A 16,271-nucleotide genomic window follows, 5' to 3' on the forward strand; every position below is an offset into this window, starting at 1 on the left:
CCCGCATCGGGCTCTCTGCTCAGCAGGGAGCCTGCTTCCTCCTCTCTCTCTGCCTGCTTGTCTGTGATCTCCGTCTGTCAAATAAATAAAAATAAAATCTGTTTAAAAAAAAAGTTGTCTAAGGTGTTTTGCATTCATTCATTCTTGAATACCTGTCAATTGCCTGGGCCAGGCTGGGTACTGAGGAAAGAGGTAAATAAAACAGACCACCTGCCCTCAGGGAAGACACAGTCTAACCAAGGAGATACCAAACCAACTGGAGATTTGCATAGCTTGTGAAAACAGAAATTGCTGGGTCCCATCCCAGAGATTTTTATTCAGTAGTTCTGGGGTGAGGCCTGAAAATTTACAATCCCAACAAGTTCCCGGTTATACTGATGCAGCTGGTCTGGGGACCACACTTTGAGAACCACTAATCCAAACTAAAAAATTTTTTAAAGATTTTATTTATTTGAGAGAGTGCATGTGTAAGCTTGGGAAGGGGGTGAGGAACAGAGGGAGAGGGAGAAAGAACCCCAAGCAGACTCTGCACTGACACAGGGCTCGATCTTACGACCCCAAGATTATGACCTGGGCTGAAATCAAGAGTCGGACACCCAACCGACTGAGCCACCCAGGCACCCACAAACCAAATGCGTTCTATAATAAAGATGAATATGGATTGGATTGCTGAGGGAGCACAGAAGGAAGAGATTGATTCTGCTCAGGAGAACTCTGGATAGGATTTGGATAGGTTTTCGCCTGGCTGCAGTGGAGGAGAAAAAAGACCCCAGGGCTCAGAAGAGGTTGGATATTTGAGTGGTTGAGGGATGGGCAAGGGCAGTATGTGAGGGTGTGCAGTAGGAATTTAGACTGCAGGAAAGGAGAGGTGAGTTCAGACTTTGGTCTAGAGAGCCAACGAAGGATTTCAAGCACATAAATGGTGGATTTAAGAGTTGTGTTGAGGGGGCGCCTGGGTGGATCAATGGGTTAAGCCCCTGCCTTCGGCTCGGGTCATGATCTCAGGGTCCTGGGATCGAGTCCCGCGTCGGGCTCTCTGCTCAGCAGGAAGCCTGCTTCCCTTCCTCTCTCTCTGCCTGCCTCTCTGCCTACTTGTGATCTGTCTCTGTCAAATAAATAAATAAAATCTTTAAAAAAAAAAAAAAGAGTTGTGTTGAGGAAAGCATCCCAAAATCAGTCCTATAGATCATATACCTCCACCAGACTGAAACTGTTATCTCCTAGGTTGGAAATCCATCTTTCATAAACATAGCAAGCAATGCTGACCCGCACAAAAGTTTGAGAAGGAGAAGAAAAAGATCTGAGGCTGGATTGATTAGGGGGCAGGTGGAAAAAGAAAAAATTCAAAACACAAGGAAAAATTCGCAGGATTTAATACTAATTTGATTTGGAGAGTGTGAGAAGAGTCCAAGGCAATTACAAGATTTCAGGATCAGGTTTCTATTTTCCAAGAGAGATACAGCAAAAGAGGCAGCAGCAGCAGCAGCAGATAAGGAGGCTAGGAGCAGACCATGGAGGTGGAAATGGGCAGGTTGGTGTGGTGCAGTGGGTTGGGAACAAGAACTTACTCTTTCATCACCATCTCTGTGACTTTGCTGCTCTGGAACTGTCCTCTCAGAGGCCAGAGTAGATGATCTCTGAGGTCCCTTCCAACTCTAAAATGTCATATTTCAAATTAAAACAGAAGATTGTAATTGAATTTCTATAAATATAAGTATGTAATTACTGTGATAAGCCATTGGAATGGGGTCGTGAGGGCTGCAGGGGAAACTGGTCCCTGGAGAGCCTTAAGACAAGAGTTGATGAAACCCTGACTATTCTCACATTTTGCCCAAGACCAATCCTGTAGATTCTTCAATGTTCCAATAGGCAAAACTGTAAGATGGTTTCCCTTTCTCTTGAACTCAGAAGACAACTAAGGGACCATGTAAAAAAACACTCTTCCAAGGATGCCTGGCTGGTTCAGTGGGTAGAACATGTGAATCTTGATCTCGAGGTCCTGAGTTCAAGTCCCACGTTGGGCAGGGAGCCTACTTTAATAATAATAATAAAACAAAAACATTTTCCTGTAAGTGATGGAAAATAATTCACTTTGAGAACCAACTAGACCTGCGTTCAAACCTAAATTTCAATCTCATCTATGCTACTGATCAGGGTCAACCTCGGATAGGTAACATATCCTCTTTGAATCTCAATTTCCCCATATCTAAATGGGAGGAAAATAGCCAAGATGCAGAGTTGTGAGAATTAAATAGGCTATCGGCTTACCTAAAAACCCTAGCACAGAGTAGGTGCTCAGTGATTATTACCATCATTGTCCTTCACCTCTCACTGCTTATTCTAGCCGGTAATGTCTGTGACATCACAACTCTAAATATTGGGGGTAAGCACCCTTGCCTGATTGATCTTCGTCTCTCCCTCCTTACGCCTAACAGTGCACACTAGTACAAGTCCTATTTTGCTGACATGCAAGGCATAAATGTCAATTTAAAACTGTGTCCCCTCCTAGCGCCCGAGAAAGGAACTACAACCAAGGGTACAGCAGAGCGGCGGAGTCAAAAATCCGCGGGCATTAGGGCCTGCCTCGCCGCTCCAACCTACGGGGAAAAAAGGGACGCCTTTGCTCTTGCCCACTGCTGAGGCTACTAATAAAGTTTGATTTGAATAAATGAGCGTCCAAATTCCGCTCTCCCCGCTAAAGCTTCTTCCGCCCACAACAACTTTGGAGAAGCGGCGCAACCTTGCGGGGCGGGACCGGAAGTGAGATCATCCCTCCCGGGGGTGAAAGGTTAGCGGAAGTGCCCTTTCTTCCTTTCTGCTGTAGGCTCGAGTGGCTGGTGTCGGTGAGTAGAGGTTTGGGTAGGAGGTCCCAATCCGCCGCCATCCGCCGCCGGGGGGTCTAGCTGCGGGGTGGCTCCGGGCGCTCTCCACTGCTTGGTCTCTGGCGGCTTCGTGGCGGTCCGGTCCTGCCAGCAGGGGCTGCGGGCGGCCTGGGCCGAGGCGGCCTGGAGCGCAGCCCCAGTTTCCGGACCCACAGCCTCGGCTTTCGCGCCTCTGATCGGTCCGTTCTCCTTTCTTTGCAGAGATGGGCAAGTTCATGAAACCCGGGAAGGTGGTACTGGTCCTGGCCGGACGCTACTCCGGACGCAAAGCGGTCATCGTGAAGGTACCAGCCTCGCGAGCCTCTGCGACGCGTTTGCATCTCGGGAATCGGGCCGGTTTCTGAGGGCTTGCAAGCTTGGAGTGCGAGAGCTAGCCTGGGGGGCATTCGTCCCTGAGCATTGCGGGTGGGGGTGAATGCGTGAGGGCTTTGGATGGAGGAAGGTGCAAAATAAAAACAAATGGGAGTGGAAGTGGGCGCCCTCTACCAAGGAGGGTTTTAAGAAGTAACGGTGGCCACATTTATGGAGCGCTCGCTTGGTGTCTGGCATCGCCCTTCAGAGGTTGTCAACGTCCGGTCTCTGAAGTCATTGTAGGGGATGCCTTTCTGTTGCCGAGGTGTGGAGACCTTAAGTGCTGCGGCCGGGAGTCTGTAAGAGGAGGAGAAATTGTTTCTAGTCCAAAAGATCACCCTTCACGGGTGGCTTTCTGCCCACATTTTGTAGCCTCTGGTGAGGCTCCCTGAGCTCTGGCCACACACACCTGCTGCTGGCCGTGGTGGGGTCGGGGCGCATCCTTTGTTCCCCTGCCCCCCTCACTCTGACTGGTTTCTGGAGTTAGACCACCAGTTTTGGGATCGTGCCTCTGTCCCTCACTAGCAGTGCGGTCTTAGGGGAAGCTACGCGATGCAGAGATGCTTGATAGAAAGCAAACACTGCATCAGTGTTAATACTGCGCCTTTTAATTCTCTTACCTCCTAGGAGGTTTTCCAGACTGTTGTGGGAATGAATACCACCCTTCCCTATTACTCTCTCTGCGCTCTGGCATGGCACTCCCCAGCGTCTGCTTTGGGGGGTTTTTCCCAGAGTGGGTCTCAGACCTGGGAGTGGGGGGTGTTCCTTTTATGCAAGCCCTCCATCTGGCACAGGGCCTAAGTAGGCCCTCAGTGACACGTGATCTCACTCGTTCAGAACATTGATGATGGCACCTCAGACCGTCCCTACAGCCATGCTCTGGTGGCGGGAATTGACCGCTATCCCCGCAAAGTGACAGCTGCCATGGGCAAGAAGAAAATCGCCAAGAGGTCAAAGATCAAGTCTTTTGTGAAAGTTTATAACTACAATCACCTCATGCCCACAAGGTGAGCATTTCAAGAATGGGAATGAGGGGGGCGCCTGAGTGGCTCAGTTGTTAAGCGTCTGCCCTCGGCTCAGATCATGATTCCAGGGTCCTGGGATCGAGTCCCGCATCGGGCTCCCTGCTCAGCAGGAAGCCTGCTTCTCCCTCTCCCACTCCCCCTGCTTGTGTTCCCTCTCTTGCTTTGTCTCTCTCTGTCAAATAAATAAATAAAATCTTAAAAAAAAAAAAAAAAGAATGGGAATGAGGGGTGCCTGGGTGACTTAGTCAAGGGTCTTGCCTTTGGCTCAGGTCATGATCTCAGGGTCCTGGGATGGAGCTCCACATCGGGCTCCCTGCTCAGCGGGGAGTCTGCTTCTCCCTCTCACTCTCCTCTCTGCATACGTGCACACTTGTACGCGTGCTCTCTGTCAATTAAATAAAATGTTTAAAAAGAAGAAGAAAGGGGTGCCTGGGTGGCTCAGTTGGTTACGACTGCCTTCGGTTCAGGTTATCCTGTAGTCCTGGAGTTGAGTCCATTGGGCTCCCAGCTCAGCAGGGAGCCTGCTTCTCTCCCTCTGGCCCTCTCTCCTCTCATGCTGTTTCTTTCTCTTTCTCCCTGAAATAAATAAAATCTTTAAAAAAAATAGATGAAAATTTTTAAAAAATGGGAATGAAAGGGATTCTTTTGCCCCTTTTCCCTGCTGAATAAGGAGACAACCTTGCAACCATTCTGGTGTGAAGAAGAGACATTGTTTTCATGTGTCACTTACAAAGTGATGGTGGTTTCCAATGTTTGTTGCCTCTTTGGTCCAACGTGGAGCTGTGTTCTACCATTTTTCTGTGGCGACTTCTCTGAGTTGGCTAAGCGGGATAGAAAATCTCTTCCAAACTTGCTCTTTATCTGTCTCCTCCCCTGAAAATTCTGTAAGTGTTGGGTAAAGATCATTTCATTCGTTTGAATTCAGAGTAAACACGGGCACGGGATCTGGCCTGCTCTCTGCCACTCTCCACTTTCCAGGATAGTTATTGAAGGCTTTCCAAAAGGGTTGGTAGATAAAGGCAGCAAGCCTCCCCCCACCACCACCACCACCACCAACTAATTCCACAGTGCTGCAATGCCCTCTAGTTCCTGGTATTCCACAGTATTGTGCGCTGTACACACTTGCCTTGGTGCATAGGTTATATGGAAATACAATGGTTGAGAGTCCTGAACAATAATTGGCAAAACCCGGCAGTGTATGCCTTACAGTTTGCTGCCGGGGGCTGCATGCTTACTGTCAAAGCTGTCTTAAAAGGACAGAGCTGTTTCTTAGGTGCTGGGAAGCAGTGAGACCTGGGCAGCTAGCTGCCCAGCCTCTGCACTGTCAGCAGTGAGGTTTCCCCTGCCCGAGCACAACCCGAACAATACTAAAAAGACTCTTAATAGAAAGCTGGCCAACTGCCGTGATCATAGTGAGGATGTAATAAAGTGACAGTCCTTAACTAGAAAAACAGTGACTCTGGAAAGTTGAGAATGAAATGTGAAGTATTCTAGTAGTACGAATCTGTGTAAATGAGTCCTATTCAATTGGGAATTTCCAAAGAATATTCTCGGGACTTTGGCACAGATTCTGTGGATTGCTCCTATGGAGACAGACCTTGACACCCCAATGTCCCAGGGCTGTGTGAAGGGCCCTGGTGGCCTGTGGGCTGATCTTCTGTTCCCATCATTGTTTCCAGGTACTCTGTGGATATCCCCTTGGACAAGACTGTTGTCAACAAGGATGTCTTCAGAGACCCTGCTCTTAAACGCAAAGCCAGACGAGAGGCCAAGGTCAAGTTCGAGGAGAGGTAAATAGACTTTGGTGGAGGATATTGGAGTATGGTGGCCTTATCGTCCATGAAGGGAATTTGGTTTCACTGTTCTCAATGGTGTTCCTTTTCTCCCCCGCCTCTAGGTACAAGACCGGCAAGAACAAGTGGTTCTTCCAGAAGCTGCGATTTTAGATCTGTTTTGTTTCAGTCATTAAAAATACACCCCCCCAAAAATTTCCTGTCTACCTGTGGCGTGTGTTATTAGACTGGGAAAGAAGAACATTCGTGTGATGAGACATTGGGTGGTGGATGAGAGGCTGTGGGAAAATATATATAAAATAATGCCTTAGTGAGACTTGGACTACTTGATCCTCAGCCTGATCATCCTTTCGTCATTTGGATGCCCTTGATGTGTAAGGTGTGAGCTACTGAACTGTTTGCCCTAAAAATGAGTACTCCTGACTTCACGGGTGCATGGTAGAACCTGGGCTGCTCTGCTCCCTGCCCCCACACTGGGAACACCCACAGGCCCCGCTCAGTAGGGCCTTCCAGTTGAGAGCCACCACTCTGAGGACCTCAAACCAACCGCAAAGTGCCATAATCCCACTCTGAGGTTCAATAGTTCAGAATTTCTGGGAGGTTACCTGCCAATAGCTGTGTTGATCTCATGAGGCCCACCCTGGAGAACTCTCAACGGCAGGGGTGGGGACTAATGAAGGCCTGAGCCCCAGAACAGCCATTCCTAGTAAGATCAGAAGAGGTCCCCAGATGGCCTAGCAGAACCCAGCAAGAAAAGGTGTGATTCGAGGCTCTTGGGCATGGTTGTGTTACTGCTACAGGAAAGGTGCGTGGCCCTTCAGTCTGCCATTTTACCGTTCATTGGATACCTGTGACCCTGCTCTACTGGGGAGATAGGCTCTCTCCAGCTGGTCTGGTTCTAAGACCCTTGATGGAAGCAGGAGTCCCGACAGGTGTGTTCACCAAGCACTGATTGACACATACCCACCTGGGATGTGGAACAAGGGCTGGGTCTGTAAATTTACTGGAAAAATCCTGGACTGGATAGTAGGAAAACAAATCTGTGCACTGAACTCTGATTCCTCACCCGTAAGTACTGGGCATCTCTCAAGACAGACTCCTAAGTAGCTTGCCTACTCAGTCACAAATGGAAGTAAATTTCAACCTTCTGACTAGAAATTCAGAAGTTCTTCACTCTACCTGGAGGCCCAAGTTCAAATACTATTCCAACCAGGGTTGGATATGTGCTTGACTTCTAGCAGTATGACCTGGAGCAAGTTTCTACACTTCCCTGCCTCAGATGGTTAGACTAATCATCTGTAAAATGGCAAAAACAACCAACTTTGTGGGGTTGTTGGGAAGACGGAGTTCATTCATGTGAAGCAGAGTCCGTATTGGGCACAGAACAGTTCACAAATGGCTGGCTATTAGTACAACTTGGAGAGGCTTTAACCGTCCTGGTTGCACTTCTCAATCTCAATTAGTCTGCGTGTGTCCAGCATCTTTCTAGGCTCCAGGGAAATATCTTGACAGCAGACAGAATTCTACCAACAGGCTTGTACTGGCCTTGATAGGCTGGAATGAGTGGTTGATAGGGGCCCACGTTTTTTGGGCTGTTACTTGTGGGTGGCTCCTCTTAGGCCTCAAGTGGGTGAGGTCAACTTCCAAGCCCAGAAGGGCTCCTCCTCCCAGGGGCGGGGAGACCAGCTGGGGGCGTGCAAACATACGGCAGGGGTTTTGCTGAAATGAAAGTGGAAGCAAAACCTGCAGACAGAACCGTCGGAAGTGTAACTCAGGCCCAACTTGGAGGGGACGAAGCCACCTCCGAAGGTACAAGCAAGAGTTTAGTTACAGGGGACACTACCACTTTATACCCAGCTCTGAAGCCTCGGCCCTTGTCAACCGGACTGCAGGCCCACGTCAGTGATGTATGATGATGCCGTAAGTGAAGAGGAGAGTATTGGGGGTGGAGGGAGAAGCAGAGGACATTCCTTGGCTGGGAATCTGCAGGATTCTCGGGGTCTGGTAGCCTCTTTGTTGCTTAGACCTGCTAAACATCAGGGGAGAAACACGGCTGGGATTACCTCTCCCCTAACCCATTGCCTCAGAGACAATCCTATAGCCTGTGCCTCAGAGCTCATGAATTCCTTGTGTGAATGCGTTTTTCTGAGAGAATTCAGTTCTTAGGTACTTAAAGGGTTCTGTGACCCAAAAAGTTTAGGACTTGTTCACACCCTTATCTCCTGAGATCTCACCCAACAAACTTCCCCTCCTTATATTTCATCCTAGAATTGAACTGTTCCTCGCCTTACAGTTCATTTCAGGTGAATCCTGGGTCCTCTTCCGGCTCACAGGCAGACGTATTCCTCCTCCAAGAGCTCCCCTAAGCCTTGCAAGCTGTGGTCTTCCCTTTCCTGACCCGTGATGCCCCAATTGCTAGACTAAGATTGGTCCCCCGTCTAGCCTGCTCACCCTTGATCCCCAGACAGCCGTGGAATGAATGAATCTCCTCCCCTCTCCAGCTTCTGCAGTCTTTCCCTTGCTGCTACTACTCCATCTGTTATAAATACACAGATGTCTTTCTTGGGAATTTTTCATTTGCCCCACAAGTGTAATAAGAGAGATCACAGGCTCAGGGAGCCTGGCTTATTCAGTTGGTGAAAGTGGGTGACTCCTGATCTCAGGTTATGAGTTCAAGCCCCACACTGGGTATAGAGGTTACTTAAGAAAAAAAAAAGCGGGGGGTGCCTGGGTGGCTCAGTTGTTAAGTGTCTGCCTTCAGCTCGGGACATGATCCTGGGGTCCCGGGATAGAGTCTAGTGTCGGGCTCCCTGCTCAGCCCGACAGGAGGTCTGCTTCTCCTTCTCCCACTCCCCCTACTTGTGTTCCCTCTCTTGCTGTGCTTGTCTCTGTCAAATAAATAAAATCTTTTTTTTTTTAAGATTTTATTTATCCATTTGACAGAGATCACAAGTAGGTAGAGAGGCAGGCAGAGAGAGAGGGGGAAGCAGGCTCCCCGCTGAGAAGAGAGCCTGATGCGGGGCTTGATCCCAGGACCCCGAGATCATGACCTAAGATCATGACCTAAGCCGAAGGCAGAGGCTTAACCCACTGAGCCACCCAGGCACCCCAAGATTTTATAGTTTTTAAAGTAATCTCTACATCCAACATGGGGCTCAAACTCATGACCCCGAGACCAAGAGTCACATACTCTTCCAAAATCGAGCCAGTCAGGTACCCCCATGCATTTTTATGTGTTAATAAAGATCCTTATGAAATAAAACTTTTTAAATCAACAGAATAGGAATCATACTTTCTATACAGTTTTATATCTTGCTTTTTTGGCTTATTGTGAGCATTTTTTCATATTGTTAAATGTTCTTTATGTCTTTTAATTGTTTACATGATATATTTAGCTATTACCCTATTGTTGGACACATAGATTTCTTTTTGTTTTGTTTTGTTTTATTGTTTTGGTTTGTTTTAAAAATTGTATTCATTTATTTGTGAGGGAGACAGAGAGAGAGAGAGAGAGCACGAGGTGGGGGAGGGGTGCAGAAAGCTAAGCAGACTCCCCGCTGACCCAGGAGCCCCACATGGGGCTCGATCCCAGGATCGTGACCTGAGCTGAAGGCAGATGCTTAACCCGCTGAGCCACACAGGCCTCCCTATTTTGTTTTTAATGAAAGTTCTACACCCAACGTGGGACTTGAACTCAGACCCCGAGAACAAGAGTCACATGCTCTACTGGCCAACCCATCCAGGCACCCATCTTTTTGTCTGTTTTATTTATTTATTTTTTTAAAAAAGATTTATTTATTTATCTGACAGAGATCACAAGTAGGCAGAGAGACAGGCAGAGAGAGAGAGGGGGAAGCAGGCTTCCCGCTGAGCAGAGAGCCCAACCTGGGGCTCGATCCCAGGACCCCGAGATCATGACGTAAGCCGAAAGCGAAGGCTTTAACCCACTGAGCCACCCAGGCGCCCCTTTTTGTCTGTTTTAAATAAAGCCACAATAATAATCTTTGTACATGAACTTCTGGCCGTTTCCTTATAAGCAGAACTGTTTCTTTGGCGCTCAGTGGTCACTGAGTGTCCTGACGCCGGGAGTGTTGCTCGTGTCTCATCTTAGTTGGCCTTAATTAGCAACGTTTGGCCCAGCTGCTGGCTCCCCCTCCTTGAAACCCTTCTTCACACTCCTATTCACCCTCCAGGTGCACTGAGCCCTCCCCTGTATTCTTGGCTGGTGCTTCGTTGTTCCCCTGACCTCTTAGTGGTGGGCACCCCAGAAATCAGCCCTTGGGCCTCCCTCTGTCTATACCTCCCTCCCTGTTGTTCTCAAGTAGTGTGAGACTTTCTTGTGAACTTACTTAGCTTTGTGACTCTGTGACTATGTCTCCTCTACATGACTAAACCCCAAATGTGTACTTCCGGCCCGGACATCTTCCCTGAATACTAGATCCCTAGAGGCAACTGCTACCCTCCGTCTCTACTGACATGTCAAACAGGCACTTCGTACCTAATGTGTTCTCAATAAACCCTTCATTTCCTGCCCTAAATCTCTTCCACCCACAGTCTTCCCCATCTCAGAAAATGGCTCTCATTCCTTCCAGTCGCTCAGGCCAAAAAGCTTAGAGTCATCCCAGACTCCTCTATTTTTTTTTTTTGTTTGTTTTTTTAAAGATTTTATCTATTTATTTGACACAGAGATCACAAGTAGGCAGAGAGGCAGGCAGTGAGAGAGGAAGGGAAGCAGGCTCCCTGCTGAGCAGAGAGCTCCATCCCAGAACTCTGGGATCATGACCTGAGCCAAAGGCAGAGGCATAACCCACTGAGCCACCCAGGCGCCCCAGACTCCTTTCTTTCTTCCACACTCTTTTTCTGATCCATCAGCAACTTCAACCCATCTAGACTCCACGGCCCCTCATGGCCTCCATTACTCCCCCATGGTCCAAACCCCCAACATGGTGCTCCTGGATGCTGTAATGGCCTCACCAGTGGTCTCCCTGCTTGTGCCCTTTCCCCATATCAGTCTAGTCACACAACAGCCAAGTCATCCTGTCTGTGGCTTCCCACCCCACATTGTGTGAAAGATGTGGCATGGTCCAACTCCATCTCCTCCTCTGTGATTTCCTCTCCGGCCCCCAGCTCCTCAATTCCTCTACTCCTACTCATTGGCTTCCTTGCTATTCCTCAGATCCGCCCGACAAAAACTCCCATCTCAGGGCCTTTGCACTTGCTCTTCCTGTGCACAGAACTTTCCCCCACGTGTACACATGGCTTTCTCCTGCATCTCCTTCAGGTAAATGATCCAGTATCATCTCAGCAAGGCCTATTCTGATCACCCCATTTAAGATGGCCTCTAACATTCTCTATCCTCCCCTGCTTGGCTTCTGCCCACAACACTTACCACTAGCATACTGTAGATTTTATTGATTCTATTTACTGTCCGGCTCATCCTCTAGAATATAAACTCCACAAGGAAGTTGTATCTGTTGTGTTCATCACTGTGTTTCCAGAGCCTAGAGCAGTGCCTGGTACTTGGTAGCGGCTCCGTAGCTAATTGGCGAATGAGCGAATGAGAAAGCAAATGAGCACGTGGAGCCCTTTAGCCTCCTTTCCTTGAAGCGCTGCTTCATCCCTCCTCTTCCTCTGTATCTCTGACAGTCCCCAGTCCTGGCCCTGGCCCTCCTTATCTTTGGCCAGGCCTTCTTTTTTTTTCTCTCTGCCATTCCTTTCGCCTCCCTTGACCCCTGACTAAATATAATCCTCAAAGATTAGATTTCTAAGGCTCTGTCCCTCAAAGAGTTCTTCCTTCCTCTTGGCTTCTTCCATCCCCACATGTTGTTCCAACCCAGAGTCCTTTCCACCACGTCCTGTCCTTGACCCCTTGTGTCTTCAGTGGCCTTGGGTTTGACTTACTTTGGCCCATTAATTAGCCCTGACAAACCTCAAGTTCCTCATCTATAAAATGAGGTTCGATAGGGTCGCCTGGGTGGCTCAGTCAGTTAAGTGTCTGACTCTCTCACACATATAAATAAATAAAATAAAATCTTTTTTAAAAATGGGAACATAGAGGATACTGGAACCACATTCCCATGTGAGAAAATCTGGGTTGGAGCTGGGAAGAGGCTGCCGCTTTAGTGGGGACACGCTCTCTCCAGTTTGTGAGTCCCTAGCACTGCCTATCATCTGCAGTGACTCTCTGCAGTCATTGATGTCATCTGGCCGGCCTTTAAGGCACCTTATGTGTAGAAATATGAAGAACTGGGTACCTTTCTCACTCCTCATAAAGCAGCATTATTTGATCAAGCTCTAGCTTTCCTCTGCTTAAAAATAGAGCAAACTAGAATCCCCAGTAGCTCGGGCACCTGGGTGGCTCAGTGGGTTAAAGCCTCTGCCGTCGGCTCAGGTCATGATCCCAGGGTCCTGGGATCGAGCCACGCATCGGACTCTCTGCTCAGCAGGGAGCCTGCTTCGCCCTCTCTCTCTGCCTGCCTCTCTGCCTACTTGTGATCTCTGCCTGTCAAATAAATAAATAAAATCTTTAAAAAAAAAAAAAAGAGCGAACTCACACTGAATGTCTTCAGTGCCCTCTGTAATATGCCCCCATTCTGTCATTCATTCATTGCAGTCCTTCATTCATTCAACACACATTGACTGAATGCCTGTTTTGTGACAGAGACTCTGCTGGACACTGGGGATACAGAGATGACTGGGACAAGAGTCCCGCCTTCCCAAGTGAGCTCACGCTTCTCTGAGCCAACCTTATTTATCAGGCTTCCCAACCACAGAGTGAACCCTGCCAGCTAACATCTACTCCATCCCACAAACAAAGGTGCATTTATTCGTGTCCCTGGTGTCATTCCCTTGCCCATGTTGTCCCTCTCTGTCTCTGGACTCACTCCAAATCACACCCAGCCTGAAAGGCTGCTTAGTACAGTGGAAAGAGTGGCAGTCAAGGGACAAGCTGGGAGATGGGGGGTAAACTGCTCCCCCACTCTGGGCTTGATTTCTTTTTTTTGTGGCTGTGGAGGGGATGGTGCTTGATTTTTTTCACTGGAAAGCACAGATTAGCAGTCTGGAGTCAGCCTGGATAGGGCTGAATGACTTTGGGGAAGTCACTTAACCTCTCTGAACTTTGGTTTCCTCATCTGTAAAATAAGGTTAAGAGGGAATTTATCTCGTAGGGTTGTTTCAAGAAGTGAGTGTTGGGGCGCCTGGGTGGCTCAGTGGGTTAAGCCACTGCCTTCGGCTCAGGTCATGATCTCAGGGTCCTGGGATCGAGTCCGGCATCGGGCTCTTTGCTCAGCAGGGAGCCTGCTTCCCTCTCTCCCTCTCCGCCTGCCTCTTTGTCTACTTGTGATCTCTCTCTGTCAAATAAATAAATAAAATCTTAAAAAAAAAAAAAAAAGAAGTGAGTGTTCCACTCCATATAAAAAGCTTGGCACAGGGCGCCTGAGTGGCTCAGTGGGTTAAGCCTCTGCCTTTGACTCAGGTGGTGATCTCAGGGTCCTGAGTGTCAGGCTGTGCTCAGTGGGGAGCCTGCTTCCCCCACACCCCCATGCCTGCCTCTCTGCCTACTCGTGATCTCTGTCTGTCAAATAAATAAAATCTTAAAAAAATATAAAAATAAAAAGCTTGGCACAGCACCTGACATACAGTAAGTGCTTAATAAATGTTAGCTAGTAGGGGCGCCTGGGTGGCTCAGTGGGTTAAGCCTCTGCCTCCAGCTCGGGTCATGATCCCAGGGGGAGCCTGCTTCCTCCTCTCTCTCTCTGCCTGCCTCTCTGCCTACTTGTGATCTCTGTCTGTCAAATAAATAAAAATAAAACCTTAAAAATAATAAATAAATAAATGTTAGCTAGTAGTATGACATTTTACCACTGTAAGCCCCCACTTCTGGAGGCCTCCATTGTGATGTTAAGTCCTATGGCACGGTCCCTCCTCCACACTCCCCATGTCCTCCACAGTCCCTTGTGTGAGGGTACACTGTCTGGAATACTGTTTCCTTCAGACCTGAGGACTGGCCTCTTGTCCCTGTGTCTCCCTGTGTCAGTGCCCAGCACCCCTCAGTAGGAGCTCAATCAGTGTTTGTTAAAAGCAACGTCTCCTGTAAAAAACAGTTGTGACTGTACCCAAGGTTCCTCCTGGAGCCCCCAGAGAGCAGCCAGGCCCCCAGAGATGAGGCCAGCCAAGTCCCAGCCCGTGGGCAGGGGAAAGGGGTTGGGCTGTTCTGGAGCTGAGCATCAGCTCTGCTGGTGGGAGATTTCACAAGTAGGGTCCCCTCTCCCTGGGCTCCTTCTCCGGGAAGGCAGGTGGATGCGTGGTCATGTCCCCCCTGTTCTAACAGGCCCTGGGTGCCCTTCGGGAGGAACAGGCCAGACTAAAGGGCCGGCTGCGGGAGCTGCAGCAGCGGAGAAGGGAGCTCAGGGACCAAGCCCGAGACCAGGTAAGCGGGGTGGGGGGTGTGTGTGGTCTGGGAGGAAGAACTAGAAGTTAGTTTCTCTCCTGGCTCTGCCGTCTCCTTGCTGTGTGACCTCAAGTATGTGACTTGAACTCTCTGCACCTGCTTTCTCATCTGTAAAGTGGAGCTACCGAACTTGCAGGGCTGCTGTGCAAGGACAAGCGCAGATCTTGGGTCTAACGTGCCAGTTCAGGCGTGACCTAACTTCATCTGCTCATTCACCCAGCTCTTTCAATAAATGTATTCATCCCGGCATCGATCATGTGGAACGCTTTCCTCCTGAGATGGGGCGGGGTGGGGGGGGCTCTCCCACCCTTGAAGGCTGCATCAGCCTCCCCTCCCCCACCTCCAGGTCCCATTCGTGGCAACTGCAGTCCCCCTGGTGTTCCGAGGACACACTCAGCAGGGCCAGGAAGCACCCAAGTGTTTGGTTTCCGAAGTGAGGATCTCCTACCCTCTGCCAGGAGGCTCTGCTCTGGTCACCTTCGATGACCCCAAGGGTGAGCTCTCCAAGAGGCCCCAGGAGGGAGGTTGGGAGGCTTCCCTCACCCCCTCGCCTACCCCCCCTGCACTGACCCTGCTCCCCTGCCCTAGTGGCCCAGAGGGTGCTGCAACAGAAGGAGCATGAGATCCACATAGAGGAATGCCGGCTGCGGGTTCAAGTGCAGGCTCTGGAGCTGCCTGTGGTGACCGCTGTCCAGGTGACAGAGCAGCAGGGTCCTGGGACACGCAGGGCTGCCATGCACTGGGGCCCCGGGAAGCAGGGCCGGACCTCTCCTTCCTGTCCACCCCTAGGTGTCCACTCGGGTAAGCAGGCGGAGCGTGCTGGTTAGTGGGTTTCCCGCAGGGCTCCGGCTGAGTGAGGAGGAGCTGCTGGACAAGCTAGAGATCTTCTTTGGCAAGACCAGGAACGGGGGTGGTGACGTGGAGACTCGGGAGCTGCTGCGAGGGGCTGTCGTGCTGGGTTTCACTAAGGACACAGGTGAGGGCCCTGCCACGAGACTGGGGTTGATGGAGGCCTCAGGCCCCAGGGGAGTAGAGCCCTGGATGCTAGAGGTCCATCCCTCTCTCTCCCCACAGTGGCCCAGTACCTGTGCCAGATTGGCCAGTTCACAGTGCCACTGGGCGAGCGCAAGTTCCCTTTGAGAGTCTCTCCCTACCTTAGTGGGGAGATCCAGAAGGCTGACGTAAGTGGGAAGGTAGAGCATCGGGGGCTGGGCCCCACACCTGTCTGCCTGCCAGAAACTTGCCCAGGAAAGGATCAGAGCCCCCAAACCCCATTGTCCTTCCCATTGCTAGCCTCTCTGGCCTCCCTGCCCCTCCCTTACCCCCAGGGGCACCACCTGCCCCCGGTCTCTGACTCTCAGGAGACTTTGCTCATCTCCCGGGTCTTTTTCCAGATCACATTCCGGCCGGTACCCCAGTCAGTGCTAGTGCTCAACATTCCCGATGTGCTGGATGGCCCAGAGCTGCAGGATATCCTGGAGATTCACTTCCAGAAGCCCTCCCATGGAGGTGGGGAGGTAGAGGCCCTGAGAGTCGTGCCCCCGGGACAGCGGGGCCTGGCAGTCTTCACTGCCGCATCAGACTAAGAGCCTGCCCTCCTCGTCACCCGCACCCCTCTGCCAAGCCTCTCGAACCAGACTGGAGTTGGGCGCACGGGTGCAAGAGATCGTGCGGGTCAACGGCAGCAGGGATTATGGGTTGTGAAACACTGCCCAACAATAAAAAGTGGTGTAACCTTCTTCTCATTTCATTTCCTGAAAGGAAACTT

The 16,271-nt window shown here is 50.1% G+C and overlaps 2 protein-coding genes across 8 annotated transcripts; both read left to right on the plus strand.

Annotated features, from left to right (window-relative positions):
* The first annotated feature begins 2,760 nt into the window (after positions 1–2,760).
* LOC111151503 (ribosomal protein L27) lies at positions 2,761–6,257 on the plus strand. Of its 2 annotated transcripts, none has more exons than XM_022509527.1 (5): positions 2,761–2,843; positions 3,084–3,166; positions 4,071–4,240; positions 5,938–6,048; positions 6,156–6,255. In XM_022509527.1, exons 2-5 carry the CDS (start codon positions 3,086–3,088, stop codon positions 6,202–6,204), a joined length of 411 nt encoding a protein of 136 aa, XP_022365235.1. In that variant the 5' UTR covers positions 2,761–2,843; positions 3,084–3,085; the 3' UTR covers positions 6,205–6,255. The 2 variants fall into 2 exon arrangements, with proteins under 2 accessions (XP_022365235.1, XP_022365236.1); XM_022509528.1 differs by having other exon boundaries at positions 2,843–2,859; positions 6,156–6,257.
* Positions 6,258–7,772: 1,515 nt separating this feature from the next.
* LOC111151459 (interferon induced protein 35) lies at positions 7,773–16,242 on the plus strand. 6 transcript variants are annotated; one of them, XM_022509465.1, is made up of 7 exons: positions 7,773–7,971; positions 14,384–14,482; positions 14,850–14,997; positions 15,092–15,198; positions 15,293–15,479; positions 15,578–15,696; positions 15,898–16,242. In XM_022509465.1, exons 1-7 carry the CDS (start codon positions 7,957–7,959, stop codon positions 16,087–16,089), a joined length of 867 nt encoding a protein of 288 aa, XP_022365173.1. In that variant the 5' UTR covers positions 7,773–7,956; the 3' UTR covers positions 16,090–16,242. The 6 variants fall into 6 exon arrangements, with proteins under 6 accessions (XP_022365173.1, XP_022365174.1, XP_022365171.1 ...); XM_022509466.1 differs by having other exon boundaries at positions 15,578–15,684; XM_022509467.1 differs by having other exon boundaries at positions 7,793–7,981; positions 14,382–14,482; positions 15,578–15,684.
* Positions 16,243–16,271: the final 29 nt, after the last annotated feature.

This window comes from Enhydra lutris, unplaced genomic scaffold (assembly GCF_002288905.1).
Source record: "Enhydra lutris kenyoni isolate GAN:26980312 unplaced genomic scaffold, ASM228890v2 scaffoldscaffold26, whole genome shotgun sequence".
In the NCBI taxonomy this organism is placed as follows: domain Eukaryota; kingdom Metazoa; phylum Chordata; class Mammalia; order Carnivora; family Mustelidae; genus Enhydra; species Enhydra lutris.

Bases quoted from the DNA above. Each gene is read 5' to 3' on its own strand.
- LOC111151503 (XM_022509527.1), top strand. From the start codon at position 3,086: ATGGGCAAGTTCATGAAACCCGGGAAGGTGGTACTGGTCCTGGCCGGA. The intron at 4,241-5,937 runs GTGAGCATTTCA...CATTGTTTCCAG, and splicing joins AATCACCTCATGCCCACAAG to GTACTCTGTGGATATCCCCT. The intron at 6,049-6,155 runs GTAAATAGACTT...CCCCGCCTCTAG, and splicing joins AAGGTCAAGTTCGAGGAGAG to GTACAAGACCGGCAAGAACA.
- LOC111151459 (XM_022509463.1), top strand. The intron at 14,998-15,091 runs GTGAGCTCTCCA...CCCCTGCCCTAG, and splicing joins CACCTTCGATGACCCCAAGG to TGGCCCAGAGGGTGCTGCAA. The intron at 15,480-15,577 runs GTGAGGGCCCTG...CTCTCCCCACAG, and splicing joins GGGTTTCACTAAGGACACAG to TGGCCCAGTACCTGTGCCAG.